This window comes from Bos indicus x Bos taurus, chromosome 21 (genome assembly GCF_003369695.1).
Source record: "Bos indicus x Bos taurus breed Angus x Brahman F1 hybrid chromosome 21, Bos_hybrid_MaternalHap_v2.0, whole genome shotgun sequence".
NCBI classification, from domain to species: domain Eukaryota; kingdom Metazoa; phylum Chordata; class Mammalia; order Artiodactyla; family Bovidae; genus Bos; species Bos indicus x Bos taurus.
The window spans coordinates 69668380-69687472 of NC_040096.1; the positions used below are offsets into that span (position 1 = coordinate 69668380).

Genomic DNA, 19093 nt, shown 5'->3' on the forward strand with positions numbered 1-19093 from the left:
GGACAGGGGAAGGCGGAGGAACCCAGGACCCAGGGTCTCTGGGAGGCGGCACCGCGTCCCCAAACGAAGTCCCGTGGGGCCACCTGCAGATGGGCGGCAGCCACCCGGGCCCGCCTCGGGGCCAGCTCCGCGGTAAGGCCGCCTGTTGCCGGCGATCAGAGTCGCCCTGGTCGGCGGCCTGGGTGTGGGCTGCCGCGGAATTTCAGGGCGCCCGCAGGCCAGTTTTCCTCGGGTTGCGGAGTGACGCGGGTGGAGAGGTTTCCCGGGCCGCGCATGGAGCCCGGGGGCGTCTGGCTTCCTAGTGCCGAGGCCCCGGGCGCCGCTGCCGTGCAGTGCTGTCGCCCTGGCAACCGGCGCCGCTGAGGGGGTGGGGGCGCGGAGACCCCAGTCCGGGTCCGGCGGGCGCCGGCGGCCGGGAGCGTGGGGCGGGGCCTCGGGCCGGGGGCGGGGCGCGCGCGGGCGGGGGGCCGCCGCGGAGCGGAGGAGAGCGCGGCCTCGGCGGGCGCGCAGACAAGCTCCGTGGGGCCGGGCCCCGCGCGCGCAGAATCTGGCCGGCGGCGGGTAGGTGCGGGCAGGGCACGCGGGCAGGGCGCCCCGGTGAGCCCCGAGTGCCCGGCCGCAGGGGTGGCAGGGTGCAGCGGCGGCGCTGCAGGGGTGAGGCCTGGCGGCTGGACTGCCTGGACCAGGCCCTGTCGGGGGAAGCGGGCGAAGCGGATCGAGGAGCCTAGACGCAGGCTGCTGGGAGCAGCCCAACCCCTTCAACGGCCTCACCTCTGTCCGATCGGGCTGCGGGAGGGCCGCCTTTTCCTCTCGCCCTACCACCCCTTGTGGGCACTGAGGGATGCGTGCGAGGCGCCAGGGAAGGGGCGGGCAGCGAAGTGCCCGGAGGCCCCGGAGTCCGTGAGGTCCGGGCAGCCAAGCAGGAGGCCCCGGGCCGGGCTCAGGACGGCTGGGGCAGCAGGGCCTGGGGCTGGTCCCCAGGGAGAGGCCCGGTGGCTGCGGGGGAAGGGCGGCCAGGCCCTGGCTCCGGCCTTCTGGGGCAGGGGCTGGGGTTCCCTGCGTGAGCGCCTGTCGGGACAGGGTCTGTTTGGCCCCGGCGGCCCTGGCCCAGGTCTGATGAACGCGTCAGGGAGTGGAAACGCCCGTGGAGTGGATGGGAGGCGGGGTGCGCGGTGCAGCGGTTCTTTGGCTCGTTGGCCGGGCCAAGGGCTGGGATGAAGGAGATGCCCAGGCCTCTGCTGCAGCCACAGGAGGGGGGGCTTCGTGGGTCAAGTGTGTCCACACAGTGAGGGTGAAGAAGGGGTGTGTGTGTGATGGGGGGCAGGAGCTCATGGAATTGTGGGCGCAGGGGCTAGGCCGATGACCCTCCCAAGGCATCTTCTACTCCAGGCGTCCACACTCAGCATGCTGGGGTCCTGCATGTGGCGGCAGAGACCCTGGGAGGTGGGTGCCAGGTGGGGCAGCAGCCAGGATGAAACCAGGGCTGGAGGTGCCCACTTGGAAGGGGGCCTTCCTCCCCAGGCAGTGGGGGCTGTGGTGTCACCAGGGGAGGCCGAGCACGGGCTCCACAGTCGCGGGTGACATTAAATTTTATGTCTTTGTCTAGACAGGGCAGTAAACAGAGCCCTGGGGCCAGGGGTGCTGTGGGGGAGAGCGGAGGGGTGGGGAGCCTGGCTAGGAGTGAGCCTCAAGTGACTTTTGGGTGGATGAGGCCGGGGCCCTCTGTCTTTCCCGAGGGTGTCAGCGGGCACAGGGGTGCTGACCCACAGCCTGGTGTCGGGCTGTGACCAGCTCCGCCGTGACAGCCAGTGCCAGGGGTGTGAGAGGGGCGCAGGGGCTTGTGGCCCCGTGAGGAGCAAAGGAGGCTTCCTAAGATTGCCCCCAAGGCTCGGGGGCAGGGAGCGACTGGGGGCCCACCCCTTCATGGTGAGCAGGGCGAGCTGGCGTCAGGGCTGGGGGAGTTCAGAGGGCAGGAGACGCTGCCAGCGCAGTAGGGCAGCAGGGAGCCACGGTGCGCGCAGGGCGGAAGAGAACGGGCCACACGCCCTGTGGACGGTGGACCAGAGGCGAGACCGAGTTTGCGGAAGCAGGGAGGAAAGATGCCGGGGCTGCGAGGCAGGGGCGGGGTGGGGGGGCGCGGAGGGGCTTTGGGGATGGAGCCCCGGGGACCTGGATGACTCTCAGTCCCGGATCGGAGAACCTGCCCAGAGCCCCGGCTCCTCGCGCCTTCGCTTCTCGCCGAGCCGAGGGCGCAGGCCCGCCTCCCTCCCGGTGCGGCGCCGCGAGCAAGGCCGCCCAAGCGGGAACAGCCGCGGGACGGGACTCCGGGCGAGCGGCGCGGGCCGCTGGAGCCGGAGGGACAAACCCTCGGGGCGCCGGGGCCGCGCGCGGCGGGGAGTAGCCGCTTCCGTCCCCGTCCCCCCTCGGCTTCAGCGGGAACGCGGCCCCGGCCTCAGGTGCGCCGGCGGCGCCCCCTGGAGGCCCGGGCTCGGCGCGCGGCCCCTCGTGCGCGCGCGTGCGGCAGAGCCCGGCCTGGGGCCCGGACAGGGTCCCTCGGTGGAAGCGCGCCAGGGGCTGGGGGTCGGCGGGGGGGGGCGGGGGAGGAGCGGCCGCGCGCTCTGCGTGCTGACCCCGTCTGCTCTGATCTCCCCAGATTCCGAGCTCGCCGGCCCGGAGCAGCGGCGCCCTCGGGGCGGCTGGACAGGCCCCGCGCCATGCCCGAGGGCTGAGTGCCGCCGCCGCCGCCGCAGGGCCTCGTCCCGCCTCGCGTGGGACCGCGCGCGCCCAGGTCGGGGCCCAGGCGGCCGACCATGGTGCTGCCTCCCCCGGACCGGCGCCACGTGTGCCTGACCACGCTGGTGATCATGGGCAGCATGGCGGTCATGGACGCTTACCTGGTGGAGCAGAACCAGGGCCCGCGGAAGATCGGCGTGTGCATCATCGTGCTGGTGGGCGACGTGTGCTTCCTGCTGGTGCTGCGCTATGTGGCCGTGTGGGTGGGCGCCGAGGTGCGCACGGCCAAGCGCGGCTACGCCATGATCCTCTGGTTCCTCTACATCTTCGTGCTGGAGATCAAGCTCTACTTCATCTTCCAAAACTACAAGGCGGCGCGGCGCGGCGCGGCCGACCCGGTGGCGCGCAAGGCGCTGACGCTGCTGCTGTCGGTGTGCGTGCCGGGCCTCTTCCTGCTGCTGGTGGCGCTCGACCGCATGGAGTACGTGCGCACCTTCCGGAAGCGCGAGGACCTGCGCGGCCGCCTCTTCTGGGTGGCGCTGGACCTGCTGGACCTGCTGGACATGCAGGCCAGCCTGTGGGAGCCGCCGCGCAGCGGGCTGCCCCTGTGGGCCGAGGGCCTCACCTTCTTCTACTGCTACATGCTGCTGCTGGTGCTGCCGTGCGTGGCGCTCAGCGAGGTGAGCATGCAGGGCGAACACATCGCACCGCAGAAGATGATGCTCTACCCGGTGCTCAGCCTCGCCACCGTCAACGTGGTGGCCGTGCTGGCGCGCGCCGCCAACATGGCTCTGTTCCGCGACAGCCGCGTCTCCGCCATCTTCGTCGGCAAGAACGTGGTGGCGCTGGCCACCAAGGCCTGCACCTTCCTGGAGTACCGGCGCCAGGTGCGCGACTTCCCGCCACCCGCGCTGGCGCTGGAGCTGCAGCCGCCCGCCCCGCAGCGCAACTCGGTGCCGCCGCCCCAGCCGCTGCACGGCCCCCCGGGCCGCCCTCGCGGCCCCTCGCCCACGCGCGATGCCCTGGACACGTGACCGGGACCCCCGGATTCTGAGACGCCTGGCGGCAGGCGCGCGCGGTTTGCATGGGATGGGGTGGGGTCGGGTGCGGAGAGCGCCCCTACCCGCGGGGCCCGCGGCCGCGCCTTCATCTCAGGGATCCCTCGGACCACGGACCTCTGCCCCGGCCCGTGAGCCAGTGTGTGCGGCCGGGGCGGAGCGGGGAGGGTCCCGCCTCCACCCGCGGCGTTCTGGGTGGCAAGGGAGCACAGAGTGGGCCGAGGTCTGGTCCCTTGGGGTCCCTCGGTGGGGGCCTCTGGCTCAGCGTTTGGGACCGAGGAGGCCTCTGTCATTTTAAAGACTCGTGTTTACAGTTTTGTATGTAACGTGGCTGTGCTTTGCCTGTTTGATGCGTCCAGTCTCTGACAGCTGGGGAGGGGCGTGGGCGGGTCGGGGTGTGCTCCAGTGATGGCGGGGTGGGGCCTGTGTCCTTCCCAGGCCTCCTCCCAGGGGCCTCTCCCCAGCCCCTGCGCAGGCGCAATTGCTCGGGCATTCTGAGACAAACCCTCCAGCCTCCCCGTTCCTGTCGCCACCCCCACCCCTGATCCCCGAGATGCTGGCCCTGTCCCTGCCCCGCCCCCACCCCGTCCCCGCCCCCGCGCCCCCAGCCCAGAAGTGTCCAGCGCCCAGGTTTCCCTGGCACCCTGGGGGCTCTCCCTGGCCAGGACAGCCAGATGCCAGATGGGACCCGGCCCCAGCTTGGCTCCCTGTGGCCCGGGTCAGGGGAGTGGAGCCCAGATGCCTGGGGAGCCGGCGGCACCGGGGGCCCAGGGCTTGGTGCCCAGAGGTGCAGAGCGGCCACCTTGCCAGCTGGTCTGTCTGGAGAGCCCACGGGGCGAAGCCCATCTGCAGGGCGGGCTCTCTGTGGCTCTGCCCCGGCCCTTGCACCTGAGACGTGACTCTGGGTACCCAGAAGGCCTGGGAGGGTCTTGTAGCCTCTGGGGAGGGGCCCTTTGCCTTGGGCCTGGTGAGGCTGTGGACCAGGCTGTTTGAGGAGGCCTTGAAGACCTTTCCTGGCTTCCTGAGGTGGCCTCCGGAGGCCAAAAGTGGCCCAGCGCCGGCCAGCTGACTGTCCGCCTGTTCTTCCCTCACTCATCAGCTCACAGGTCCTCACTGAGTGTCCACGCCCTGCTGGCCCCGAGCAGGCCCTGATGCTGAGCCAGGCAGACTGTCCCTGTGGACGCGGCCAGGCCACGGGGCCTGTCGGGAGGGGTCTGCGCTGGGAGGCCTTCCTCAGAGCAGGTGTGGAGCCCCCGCCGAGGCCCGGGTGGGACAGGCCTGGGAGGAGCTTGACGGGCTCTGAGGCGGCGGGGCCTGGCGGGGCCTGGCGGGCTCTGGCTCCAGGAGCGGCAGCCCCACCAGACCTGCTCTAAGTTGGGGTGAGGGCTGGGGTCACTGCGTGGGGCCCCTCGGTGGCCCTGGGGGGTTGGGGGCACGGCCAGAAGTGGGGGCACGTACACTAAGGCCGGCGGTGGCAGGTGGGCGGTCACGCAGGAGTTTTGGGGGAAACCAGGAATTTCGTGTGAGGCCCTGTGGAGAGGGTCCTGGGCCTGTCTCAGAAGCAGATGTGGGACTGGACAAGGCCTGGGCCGGGGCCCCCTGGACTCGCAGTGGGGGCGGGACCGCCAGGGTGGAGAGGTGGGCCGAGACACGGCAGGGCAGCTGGGAGGCCACAGGCAACTCTGCAGGCCCAGCCTGGCCTCCTCCAGGGGGCTTGATGTCAGCGTGCATCTGGGGACAGAGAGCCCGCGGCCCAAGGACACATCGTCCCACCGTATTCCCCGGCCCGGGGCACTGCCGATGTCTCGATGTCTCCTGGGCTGTCCAAGGACCGCAGCAGCAGTGAGCCCCACGTTATCTCAGAAGCAGCGTCTGAGCTGCGGAAGGTGGCGGGGGGCTCCCCTTGTGAGCCTCCCCATGTCGCTGGGGGCGTCCTGCAGGGGCCCAGGTCCAGAACTGGGTCCCGGACAGCTGTGCCCTGAGGCTGGCCCCAGGAGCGCGGTCCCTGCCTCATCAGGCCTGGGTGCTGGCAGAAGGTGAGGCTCCTGGCTTCAAGCCGAGGGCCTCGTCTCCTCTCCCAACATTGCGGGCCCCCCGCGGGCCCCTTCCTCCTGCAGGGGCAGAGGGTTAACCGGGCCTCACCTGCCGCGGGGCCCAGGCGGGTTGGTCGCCCCACAGACGCAGCTCCTCCCTCAGGACGAAGATCCGTGGTCTTGTTCCACAGCACGCTCGGTCTTCTGTAGGAAAACAAATTCATGTACTCGTAGTAAAAGCCCACCTTGGCAACACTGAAGCCCCTCACATTGAGTAACACCTGCCCCTCACAGTATCAGAGTCCCACGTGTAGTGATGCCCTGGAGACCCCGTGGCTGGTGGGCCGGGGAGAGGCTCTCCCAGCACCCCTGGCTCGGTCAGGACGCCCGCTGTCCGAGGCCTCTGGCTGATGGTGCAGCCGGACGCTCCGGAGTCACCGGCCTCTCCAGACTGAAGGGAGGGTGGCTTAACTGGTGGCAAAAGCCTGGTGACTGCTGTGTCATCAGAGAAAGACGGAGGGGAGGACCCCCAGTTAGGCTGGAAGCTGCCAGGGGCAGGGTTCAGCAGGGCACACAGGTGCCCCGGGGACAGGGAGGAGGGGCGAGTTAGGGATCTGCAGGGGGGAGGGGCGAGTTAGTCAGGGGTCTGCAGGGAGCAGGGGCCTGTGAGTCAGGGGTCTGTGGGGAGACAGCTGGTGGGGGTACACCGAGCCTCTGAGCCCTTCATGCGGCTGGAGGCCGAGCGGCCCCGTGACCTGCGGCCTGGGGGACAGAGGGCAGTGGCGCCGTTCAGTCTGAGTCCCGAGGTCCAGGAGTCTGAGGAAAAGGAGGCAGGTGACAGAGAAGCGCGTGTCACAGGTGGGCAGGGAGGAGGTGGGCAGGCCACTGGGGAGCAGGAGGCTGGGCGGGCAGGTCAGGTCCGCTGAGGAAGACGCCTGCTGGGTGTGCGGGCGGCCACCCTTCACGGTGACCCCGGGCTGGCCTGTGCCTCTCCTCAGCCCTGTGGTCAGCGTGGACTCCGCTCCATCCTTCCCGGCGACGGGTCACGGAGGAAGGCCTGCTGACCTCACCGTGGACTCATCCGAATTCCCCCAGAGAGATGGGGAGCCGGAGGGGACAGCGGTTAGACAACGTGGACACTGGTGACGCTCCCACGCAAGTCTGGAGGGTTGTCCAGGCGGCTGGTCCACCCGCCCACGGGGACACGGACACCCCCTCCGGTCCTGTGGCTCCTCCCTGAGTCCCGCTGCAGAGGCGCGGGTTGGGGCTGAAGACCTCAAAGGAATGTGACCCAGCCCGCCTCCCCCACCCCACCCCGCCCGGGTTCTTGGCCTTGTTCACCGATAGAAATTGACGAGAGGCCAGACAGGAGATTCAGGGGAGGCTTTACTGGGGCCCCTGCTTCCCAGGGAGAGAAGACAAGTAGCAGGGCTCCCCGCGGTGGTGAGCTTGCTCTTTATAGGAGTGAGGGCAGGGCGTGGTCCGGGGCTGGGGCCGCGGGGCCCACCGGTGCCCTTGATGGTGCGGTGTGCGGGGGCGTGTGCAGTGCGCTGCTTTTGCCCGGGCTCTGCAAGGAGCAGTTGGGCTTTCTGCATCTTGTCGTCCACGACTCGCCCCAGCTGCTCGGGCCCGCCGCTCTTTTCAGCTCCCTACAGTTCCTTTGTGTTCTGTTGCTGGAGGAGACGTCTGTCCAGGTGCGAGCCCTGCAGCACCGCGTAGGGGCCGCGGGTAGCATCTCTTTCCGTGGTGCTCGGAAGCTGGCCCCAAACCGTGCCCGGCTTAACCCCGCTGTCCTGACCTGGCCACAGGGAGACGATGCCCAGGTGCCCGGGTGAAATTCTGCTCTGGAGGAAGGGGGTCCACACTGGGCCCACTTACGTCTCCCAGAGAGCAGCTCCTTTCAGCTTTCCAGATTCTTCAGTTTTTACCTTGACGTTCTCACCAGCAGAGTATGAGCCTTGTGGTGTCTCCACCCCTGATGCGGGGTGCGTCTCACCCACGTGGTGGGGCTGGAGAGTGAGCCGCACTCACGTTTCCTGCATTAATCGCAAGGTTGAGCATCTTCTCATGTCTCCGTGGAATATTCATGGTCTTCTGTGAATGGCTTGTATTTCCTTTTTCTATATGACTGTGTTTTCCTTACTGGTTTGGAGCCACCCTGTGTAAATTCTGGTCACAGTCTCCTTGTCTTAAATGGACACCAGGTGCAGAGAATCAGGGATCATTACCCTTGCTCCATGATATGCTCCCTTCCTGGGTCCACGCTGGGTGTGCGTTATGCACACAGTTAGTCCTTTAATTTGTTATTTAAATCATAGAGGGACCTGCAAACCCACCACCCAAAACCAAAGCTGAAATCTCGACAGTGACTGCATTTCTCTGAGGCCCACCAACCCATCCCTGCCGTGTTCAGAGGCAGCTTCACCCTCAGTCCTGGGAGTGCCTTTCTTTTCTTTCCATTTGGTGCAGATTTACTGAACCCTGGTCGGGAAGATCCCCTGGAAGAGGGCCTGGCAACCCACTCCAGTATTGCTGCCTGGAGAATCCCACGGACAGAGGAGCCTGGAGAGCTGTGGTCAACAGGGTTGCAAAGAGTCGGACATGACTGACGTGACTTAGCATGCACTTAGCATGTCACCCTATTTATACATTCTCTGACTGACGTTTCACTCCACATTTTACTGAGATTCGTCCTTTTTGTTGTGTGTCTGTTAATGCATTCTGTTGCCAATGAAAGCCTGTGTGAATACTCCACACTCCCATCCCGCCCCATCCACGGGTATTTGGATTTGAGAGATTTTTGCCGACATGAGCCACCCTGCTGTGACTGCTCCTGCATCGCTCACCCGGGGTTGATGTACTCAGGAGCAAAACTGTGGGGTCGCAGGTTGGGGCTGTCAACCCTCCCCAGGTGATACCACTCGGCTTTCCAGAGGCCGTGTTGAGTATCGCCCTCAGCCCCCCCAAGCTTGGTGCTTCCGCATCTAGGGTGGCTGTTGACGGTTTAACATCAAGGTCCTTGATTCTCGGTCTGTGACCTTCGCTTTCTCCCTGTGCGTTTGGAGAGTTGGTCTTGGACAGTCTTGAATCCCTGCCGTGCGTGTGAGCGTGGAGCTGTGCTTCTCACCCTCGCCTCGCTAAGTCCTGGGAATCGAGCGAGGCGTCAGGTGTGGGAAATCCATCGCCACCGATTCTGCTGGTTTTGGGCGTGAGTGGCTTGCTTGTCGCCTTGCCGTGCACATCGTCACGCTAGGTTGAGGTTCCTGGAAGTTGGAAACAGGTTCGGTCTTCCCAGTTCCTTTGTTGCTCTGGCTCTCTCTTTGTGATTGCTTATTTTCAAAGCCTGTGGCTGTGCTGGGTCTTCGCTGCTGGGTGGGCTTGCTCTGGCTGCGGTGAGTGGGGGCTCCTCTCTAGCTGGGGGGTGCTGGCTTCTCCCGTTTGCACAGCGCGGGCTCCAGGGCACTGGGCTTCAGTAGCCGTGGTGCCTAGGCTTGGTGGCTCCTCAGCCTGTGGGATCGTCCCAGGCCAGGGACTGAATCCCGTCCCCTGCGTTGGCAGGTGAGTTCTCAACCGCTGGACCAGCCGGGACGCCCTGTGAGTGTCTCGCTTTGTCTCTCCTCATCCTTTGCGCCTCACACTCCGTTCTGCCCTTAGAGAGTTGTGCTGCACACCCTCGTTTGTGTTTTTGTGCTGTGTGTTCCCTTCATCCTCAAACCCCCTGCTGTGGACCGTGTGCCCACCACCCCCACGCGCTGAAGCCCCACCCCAGCGGGTAGTGTTTGGAGGTGGGGCTGTTGGGAGGTGCTGAGGGTCAGATGAGGTCATGCTGGCAACTTAGTCCAGGACGTCCAGCCTCCAGGGCTCTGAGACCCAGGTGCCTGCTGTGTAAGTCCCTTCTGTGCTGCTTTGTCGTGGCCCTGGGCTGAGGGGGCCGCTCTTCACGGTTCTGTCTCAAAGGTGGACTCTGTTGTTTACATGTTACCTGGAAGTTTCTGCTTGGGAAGACCGGCTTCATCAGTGCTCGTTGGCTGTGAAGGCTGTTCTGTTTGAGCCTCTTTGCCCTGTCTCATCTTACGTGTTTGTCCTCATTTCCCTTAAACTCTCCCCTCTCCACCCCAGTCTGTTAGATCAGCCATGTTTCCTATCATGCTTTTTTTTTTTTTAATGGAAGCAGCCTCTTTTTATTTATTTTTGGTCGTGCTGGGTCTTCATTGCCGCGGGAGCCTTTCTCTGGTTGCGTGCGCGGGCTTCTCTCTGCAACGGCTTCTCTTGCTGTGGGGCTCAGTAGTTTGCGTGGGCTTCGTTGCCCCATGGCACGTGGGATCTCCCCATATCAGGGATGAAACCCGTGTCCCCTGCATTTGCAGGCGGATCCTTCACCAGGGAGCCGCCGGGGAGGTCCTCCATCACACTTTTAAAAGCTAGTTTTACTTATCTGTTTTTGGCCATGCTGGGTCTCTGTTGCTGTAGGGCGTTTCTTGAGCTGCAGAGCAGGGGCTGCTCGGGTCGCTCCTTGCAGCGGCGTCTCTTGTTGCAGAGCGCAGGCTCTCGGGCGCACGGGCTCAGTAGGTGCAGCTCCTGGGCTCCAGAGCGCAGGCTCAGTAGTTGTGACGCACGGGCTTCTTTGCTCCCTGGCACGTGGGATCCTCCCGGACCAGGGATCAAACCTGCGTCTCCTGCAGAATAATTAACTTTATCCTCCAGGTCCACCTGGCTTCCTAGACGCCAACAGAATAAAGTCCATAGCTCCTGTGAGGGCTGCCAGCCATCCTGGGGCCCCACCTCCTTCCTCACACGTCCTCCTGCCAGAAGGTGTGCGTGGTGGTGGGTCTGAGAACCTGTGCCCGCCTGCCCACCCCGCAGAGTCTCTGACGTGGTTCATGGAGGGTGTTCTGGACTCCGCTCATGTGAGCCATGCCACTGCTTTCCCTTGCAGTTACACAGCTGTGTTTTGTCCTAATGCACCCAGAAGGGGTTTGGGGCGTCAGTTCTCTTAACCCTCGTATGTCTGGGCATGTCTCTTCTTTCTCTAAGTGATGCTTGCTGGCAGTTAAGTCTGCCGGACCCGTGACCCTGGCCTTCCTGTGCTAACAGGCTGGAGATGGGCGTCTCCAAGCCCTGCCCTGCTTAGTTGGTGCCAGTTCTGGCCAAGAGGATGAAGGTGGACGTCGCTTCCCTGGTTCAAAAGTGACTCGGGAAGTCTGGCGGTTTCCTGACCTCGCGCGTCTGTTCCCTGGTCCTCTGCCCTGAGCACCCCCAGCCTGCCGCCCCTGGGCTGTAGTCTGTGTGGCACTGCCATGCAAGGTGGGAGTGTGCTGTTTCCCCTGCTGCTGACTCAGATCTCAGCTTTTGACTCCATCACGCTCTCTTCCTGTAGATTCCAGAATTTCTTCTGCTTCCATCTCCTGTGCCACCCCTGGGGCCCCAGCAGCTTAGCTTGTGAGTCGCGCATCTTTGGCCCTGGCTTCAGATCTCAGCTCTGGAACTCCCAGCAGAGCAACCTGGGTGTGTGGCCTCCTCCTGTCTCCTGGCCTGTACGCTGGAGTCCGTGAGGATCAAGCCTGGTGACCCTGCAGCCCACCCAGGATGGGGACTGGTGCCTGGGAGGGCCCCAGGAGGCGTTTTCTGTATTCTGTTTTTTTAAAAAAGTCTTCGGAGTGTAGCTGATTTAGTTTCAGGTGTTCAGCAAAGTAAGGCTGCCCTGGTGGCTCAGCGGAAAAAGCACCCCACCTGCAGGTCAGGAGATGAACCTCAGTGCGGGTGTGACGCCTGGGTCGGTAAGAGCCCCTGGAGGAGGGCATGGCAACCCACTCCAGCGTTCTTGCCTGGAGAATCCCATGGACAGAGGAGCCTGGCGGGCTACAGCCCGTGGAGTCACAGACTCGGACGAGATTGAGCGACCCATACATTCACACACGGACAGCAAAGTGAAGCAGTTACAGGCATACATATATCCGGAGAAGGCAATGGCACCCCACTCCAGTACTCTTGCCTGGAAAATCCCATGGATGGAGGAGCCTGGAAGGCTGCAGTCCATGGGGTCGCTGAGTGTCGGACTCAACTGAGCGACTTCACTTTCACTTTTATGCATTGGAGAAGGAAATGGCAACCCACTCCAGTGTTCTTGCCTGGAGAATCCCAGGGACGGGGAAGCCTGGTGGGCTGCCGTCCATGGGGTCACACAAAGTCGGACACAACTGAAGTGACTTAGCAACAGCAATAGCAATACATATATCCACTCTTTTAAAGCTGCTTTTCCCAACTAGGCCATTACACAGTATTGGGTGGAGTTACCTGTGCTGTACAGCAGGCTCTCTTATTAGTTACTTTATATGTTGTAGTGTGTATATGGGGTTTTGGGAGAGTATGTTTGTAAGTGCCCAGGCTCAATCCTTTATATTTCACTGGCAGTCTCAAAAAAGACTTTCAATCTTTCATTGAATTGAAAAGAAATATTGCAGCTGCAGTAATAAATATGTTGAATGGACACAGCAAACAGCCATACGTGGCAACACTCCTTCACCGAATCCAGGCAGGGAGACCCGAGCTCAGCAGGAAGCTTGGCTCCGCAGAGTTTAACCAGGGAACGCTGTTTGTGATGGTCACCGTGGACGGGGAAGACACCCAGGGACGGAAGACATGATGGTGACGTTTGGCCTGATGAACCGTGACCCGTGCATCACGTCTACACTGCAGAGTTCACGTGGACGTGAATCTTTATCCATTTTTTAACGAAATGAGGCAGAAACCGGAGGACATCAGGACTGGTGTGACGCAGCGGAGGGCGAATCCAGGACTTGCCGCCCCCTGGGGGACCCTCGCTCTTTCTGGGGGCGGCTCGGTGTTGGCGCTCACAAGGTGGTGAACAGCCAGGGATGACTGGCAGGCCGACTGCAGGCTGTTGTAGGAAAATGCCGGGACCTCGCCCGAGGGGTCGCACGCTTCTCCAGCGACGTGACGCTGGGATTCTGCCACGAGCAGGGATGGCGCGGAGGAGAGGAGCGCCCGCCCGGCCGGGCGGCCAGGACGTGCAGCGGCGCAGTGGCCACCAGGGGGCGCCGGGGCCCCAGGGCTGCCCGCCGGCGCCGCGCCTCGCCAGGCTTAGTCCAGGCGGAGGGACCCCTCGCTCCGCAGGAGCGCAGCACGGCGTCACCTCGCACTGAGGCGCGTCCTGGGGACTCTAGCGCGAGAGCCCAGCGTGGAGGAGCTCTTGAGGAGCACGTTTCGACCTCAGAGTCGTTGGCTATCGCGGGGTCGGGTCCCTGCGGTTTGCGGCGTGAAACAAGCTGCTACTTGAACCCAGGTTCTGACAAATAGGTCTGAAAAGGGACCCGCTTTGGGATTGATCCGGACGATCACAGTTTTAAGTTTAATGAGTCAGGGCAGCTGACACACCTGCCGCGCACACACCTGCCAACGCAGGTGCCCGGGCACAGCCCCCGAGTGTGTCTGGCTCCCCGTGTGCCCCTTCCCTCGAGGCTGTTCCGAGGACCCCAGAGCTCACCCGCACTGCAAGGACGTGGGGTGGGCACGGGGTCCAGGGTGCACACCCTGACTGGGCTCCAGGGTGAACCTCGATTCCCACCTCCAGGTGGTGCTGGCCACGCCCGCTGCCCCGCCTCTGCTCCGGCCCCCAGGGGCCAGGGTCTGGGCAGAGACTCCTGCGGTCCAGTGCGTGCGATGGTGCTGGTGGCCACACGGGGGCAGCAGAGACCAACGTATTGTCATCCAGTTGCTCAGTCGTGTCCGACTCTGCGATCCCACGGACTGCAGCGTTTCAGGCCTCCCTGTCCATCACCAACTCCCGGAACTTGCTCAAACTCATGTCCATTGAATCGGTGATGCCATCCAACCATCTCATCCTCTGTTGTCCCCTTCTCCTCCTGCGTTCAATCTTTCCTAGCAACAGGGTCTTTTCCAGAGTTAGCTCTTTGCATCAGGTGGCCAGAGTATTGGCGCTTCAGCTTCAGCATCAGTCCTTCCAATGAATATTCAGGGTTGATTTCCTTTAGGATGGACTGGTTGGATCTCCTTGCAGTCCAAGGGACTTTTCAAGTCTTCTCCAACACTATAGTTCAAAAATATCAGTTCTTTGGTGCTCAGCCATTGAAATAAAAAGACGCTTGCTCCTAGAAAGAAAAGCTATGACAAATCTAGACAGCATATTAAAAAGCAGAGACATAACTTTGCTGACAAAGGTCTGTATAGTCAAAGCTATGGTTTTTCCCAGTAGTCATGTAATGGATATGAGAGTTGGACCATGAAGCAGGCTAAGCACCAAAGAATTAATGCTTTGAACTGTGGTATTGGAGAAGACTCTTGAGAGTCCCTTGAGCTGCACGGAGATCCAACTAGTCAATCCTAAAGGAAGTCAACCCTGAATATTCACTGGAAGGACTGACGCTGAAGCTGAAACTCCAATCCTTTGTCCACCTGATGCAAAGAGCTGACTCATTGGAAAAAACCCTGATGTTGGGAAAGATTGAAGGCAGGAGGAGAAGGGGACGACAGAGGATGAGGTGGTTGGATGGCATCACTGACTCGATGGACATGAGTTTGAGCAAGCTCCGGGAGACGGTGAAGGACAGGGAGGCCTGTGTGCTTCAGTCCATGGCGTTGCAATGAGTTGGACACGACTGAGCTACGGAACGACAACAACAGCCTTCTTTATGGTCCAACTCTCACACCCATACATGACTACTGTAAAAGCCATAGGTTTGACTAGACGGACCTTTTCAACAAAGTGATGTCTCTGTTTTTTGATACACTGTTTTTTGATACATAGCTTTTCTTCTAAGGAGCAAGTGTCTTTTAATTTCATGGCTGCAGTCACTGTCCGCAGGAGCCCAAGAAAATAAAGTCTGTCACTGTTTCAACTTTTTCCCCATCTATTTGCCATGAAGTGATGTGACTGGATGCCATGATCTCCAGGTGGTGCAGGCCACGCCCTCTGCCCCTTGCTCTCTGCCCCTGCCTGCCCAGGGGCCTTGGGTCTGGGCAGAGCCTCCTGCTGGCCCAGTGCATGCATTGCTACTGGTGGCCACACGGTGGCAGCAGAGCCCAACATATTTAGGGGCCCAATCCCTTAAGATTATAAAGTGGAAGTGAGAAATAGATTCAAGGCACTAGATCTGATAGACAGAGTGCCTGATGAACTATGGACAGAGGTCTGTGACATTGTACAGGAGACAGGGATGGAGACCATCCCCAAGAAAGAGAAACGGAAAAAAGCAAAACGGCCGCCTGAGGAAGCCTTACAAATAGCTCTGAAAAGAAGAGATGTGAAAAGCAAAGGAGAAAAGCAAAGATATACCCATTTGAATGCAGAGTTCCAAAGCAGAGCAAGGAGAGAGAAGACAGCTAGTGGAGGGGATGGAATTCCAGTGGAGCTGTTTCAAATCCTGGAAGATGATGCTGTGAAAGTGCTGCACTCAGTATGCCAGCAAATGTGGAAAACTCAGCAGTGGCCACAGGACTGGAAAAAGTCAGTTTTCATTTCAATCCCAAAGAAAGACAATGCCAAAGAATGCTCAAACTATAGCACAGTTGCACTCATCTCACACGCTAGTAAAATAATTCTCAAAATTCTCCAAGCCAGGCTTTAGCAATACATGAACCGTGAACTTCCAGATGTTCAAGCTGGTTTTAGAAAAGACAGAGGAACCAGAGATCAAATTGCCAACATCTGCTAGATCATCGAAAAAGCAAGAGAGTTCCAGAAAAACATCTATTTCTGCATTATTGACTATGCCAAAGTCTTTTGACTGTGTGGATGACAATAAACTGTGGAAAATTCTGAAAGAGATGGGAATACCAGACCACCTGACCTGCCTTTTGAGAAATCTGTATGCAGGTCAGGAAGCAACAGTTAGAACTGGACATGGAACAACAGACTGGTTCCAAATAGGAAAAGGAGTACGTCAAGGCTGTATATTGTCACCCTGCTTATGTAACTTCTATGCAGAGTACATCATGAGAAACGCTGGGCTGGATGAAGCACAAGCTGGAATCAAGATTGCTGAGAGAAATATCAATAACCTCAGCTATGCAGATGACCACCCTTATGGCAGAAAGTGAAGAAGAACTAAGGAGCCTCTTGATGAAAGTGAAAGAGGAGAGTGAAAAAGTTGGCTTAAAGCTTAACATTCAGAAAACTAAAATCATGGCATCCAGTCCCATCACTTCATGGGAAATAGATGGGGAAACTGTGGAAACAGTGTCAGACTTTATTTTTTTGGCCTCCAAAATCATTGCAGATGGTGATTGCAGCCATGAAATTAAAAGATGTTTACTCCTTGGAAGGAAAGTTATGACCAACCTAGACAGCATATTAAAAAGCAGAGACATTACTTTGTCAACAAAGATCCATCTAGTCAAGGCTATGTTTCTTCAAGTAGTCATGTAAAGATGTGACAGTTGGATTATAAAGAAAGCTGAGTGCCAAAGAATTGATGCTTTTGAACTGTGGGGTTGGAGAAGACTCTTGAGAGTCCCTTGGACTGCAAGGAGCTCCAACCAGTCCATTCTGAAGGAGATCAGCCCTGGGATTTCTTTGGAAGGAATGATGCTAAAGCTGAAACACCAGTACTTTGGCCACCTCATGTGAAAAGCTGACTCATTAGAAAAGACCCTGATGCTGGGAAATATTGAAGGCAGGAGGAGAAGGGGACGACAGAGGATGAGATGGTTGGATGGCATCACCGACTGAATGGACATGAGTTTGAGTGAACTCCGTGAATTGGTGATGGACAGGGAGGCCTGGCGTGCTGCAGTCCATGGGGTCGCAAAGAGTTGGACACGACTGAGTGACTGAACAATCACAACAGCCTTCTTTATGGTCCAACTCTTACATCCATACATGATTACTGTAAAACCCATAGGTTTGACTGGACGGACCTTTGTTGGCAAAGTGACGTCTCTGTTTTTTAATATGCTGTCTAGATTTATCATAGCTTTTCTTCCAAGGAGCAAGTGTCTTTTAATTTCATGGCTGCATTCACAGTCCTCAGGAGCTCAAGAAAATAAAGTGTGTCACTGTTTCTACTTTTTCTGCGTGTATTTGCCATGAAGTGATGGGACCGGATGCCACGATCTCCAGGCGGTGCAAGCCATACTCTCTGCCCCTGCCTGCTCAGGGCCCCGGGTCTCGGGCGGGCCCAGTGCATGCAGTGCTGCTTGTTGCCACACGGTGGCAGCAGAGCTCAATACATTCAGGGGCCCAACGCCCTCCTCATGGGGCTTCCCCGGCACCAACGCTGGGAGTGGCCAGAGGGGACGCTGCACCGACCAGCCCCAGGTTCCCGAGCCCTAGGTCCCCCGGACCCCACCCCTAGGTTCAGCCTGGACCCCGACCCTTGCCGGGCTGAGCTCACGGCCGCGGGTCACTGGGGGCTGCGGTGGCTGCACCCGTATTGAGTGCCCACTGAGGGCAGCGTTTGGAGAATTCAAGGACACTGGGCCCCCACAGTGAGACTGGTGCTTGGGGAACAGGAAGAGGATCCCCCTCCCTGTCACCTCTCCCGCATCTTCGGGGTGGGCGTCCCTGTGTGGCAGGAGCGGGCGCCTGGTCCCTGCCTGGCAAGGGAGCCTGAGCCTGTGGGGGTGATGCGGGCCTCCGGGGGGGTCTGGTGGCGCCAGTTTGCGGGGGAAGCTGCCGCGTGAAGGACTCAGATTGGAGCAGAGGGGCTGGGGGCCCCAGAGCCTTCTCCGGCTCTCGCACCTGCGCACACGCGTGGCGGGTCTGTCCCGAGAGAGCCAACAACCTGAGGGGAAACCTTGGCCCTGGTCTTACAGTGCCGGCGGCGAGTGGTCCCTGCAGCGCTGAGAAGGCTGCTCGACGTGACGCGCAGCTGGCTTTGCACCCGTGGAGAGGAGGGTCCTTCCCGTCCCCATGGAGAGTCTCGCTGAGGCCTGGGACGCGTGCTGGCTCTTGGGCTGCATCACAAACAGCCCAGCCCGTGTCCGACTGACTGTCCCTCCAGGCGTGTGGTCAGGGGTTAGGCTCAGCTGACATCCTTGGCTCCTCAGGGCACTGAAGGGTCACTTGAACGTGACTGCTGCCAGCTGGTTGTTCCCAAACCTCGGCCGTATATTGGGGTTCCCTCACCTCAGTGACTCAGACTGTAAATAATCTGTCTGCAATGCAGGAGACCTGGGTTCGATTCATGGGTGGGGAAGATCCCCTGGAGGAGGGAGTAGCAACCCACTCCAGTGTTCTTGCCTGGAAAACTCCATAGACAGAGAAGCCTGGCGGGCTACAGCCCAGGGGGTTGCAAAGTGTGGGACAGGACCTAGTGACTAACACTTTCACTTTCAATTCCAATGGTCCCTCCAGCTGGAGGTTGGAAGCCTCACACCGGGGCTCACACCTCCCACTGTCCCTCTTTATTTATTTATTTTTATTTTTGCGTGTCATCCTTGCGCAGGGGCCATGCTAATCTTCTCTGTATCGTTCCAATTTTAGTATATGTGCTGCCGAAGCGAACACCCTCTTTATTATGTCTCTTTAAAGATTTACTTTCTCTAGGTAGCATTAGTTTATTTTTGTGCCTTGTTTTACATCCCTGGATATGTTCCAGTGTCTCCTGGTTTAAGTATATGGGGACTTGGATAGAATTTGTATCCTGCTGTTGTGTGAAAATTCTATACATCTTAATTATGTTAAATTGGTTCACAGTGCTTTTCAGGTCTACTATATTTTTCTACTTTTCTGTCTATTCATTCTATTAAGTTTTGAGAGTTTGGTATTGAAACTCCAACTAAAAATCTTTATTTACTTAAAGAATAATTGTAATATACAGTGGGACCATAGGCAACTTTGTTCTGTATTTTCCAAGTCTTCTGTAAATGTGTTATCAAACTTTCATAATTTAAAAAATAGAAAAGAAAAAATATTGTTTCATATGTTCAATGTATTTCTACTTCTGTATGCCTTACAGCATGCATGCGTGCTAAGTCACTCCAGTCGTGTCTGACTCTTTGCGACCCCATGGACTGTAGCCCGCCAGGCTCCTCTGTCCACAGGATTCTCCAGGCAAGAATACTGGGGTGGGTTGCTATGACAGGGGCTCCAGGGGCTCTTCCCGACTCAGCCATCGAACCCAGGTCTCCTACGGCCACGGCATCGCAGCCTGATTCTTTACTGCGGAGCCACCGGGGAAGACGCCCCCCTATGGCGTGCTCACCACCAGAAACTCAGTTTCCATCCGTCACGGTAGAGTTGGCCCCCTTTACTCGTCTTGCCTTTCCCACGCCCTCATCCCCTCCCCG

General features: G+C 59.9%; 1 protein-coding gene and 1 non-coding gene across 2 annotated transcripts; one reads left to right on the forward strand and one right to left on the reverse strand.

The window, feature by feature from the left end:
- Positions 1–2746: 2746 nt before the first annotated feature.
- TMEM121 (transmembrane protein 121) lies at positions 2747–4117 on the forward strand. Its single transcript, XM_027520901.1, has one exon. It carries the CDS (start codon positions 2811–2813, stop codon positions 3765–3767), a length of 957 nt encoding a protein of 318 aa, XP_027376702.1. The 5' UTR covers positions 2747–2810; the 3' UTR covers positions 3768–4117.
- A 14087-nt stretch (positions 4118–18204) lies between these two features.
- LOC113880236 lies at positions 18205–18311 on the reverse strand. The gene has a single exon (XR_003507693.1). It is a non-coding gene; the product is annotated as a U6 spliceosomal RNA (small nuclear RNA).
- Positions 18312–19093: the final 782 nt, after the last annotated feature.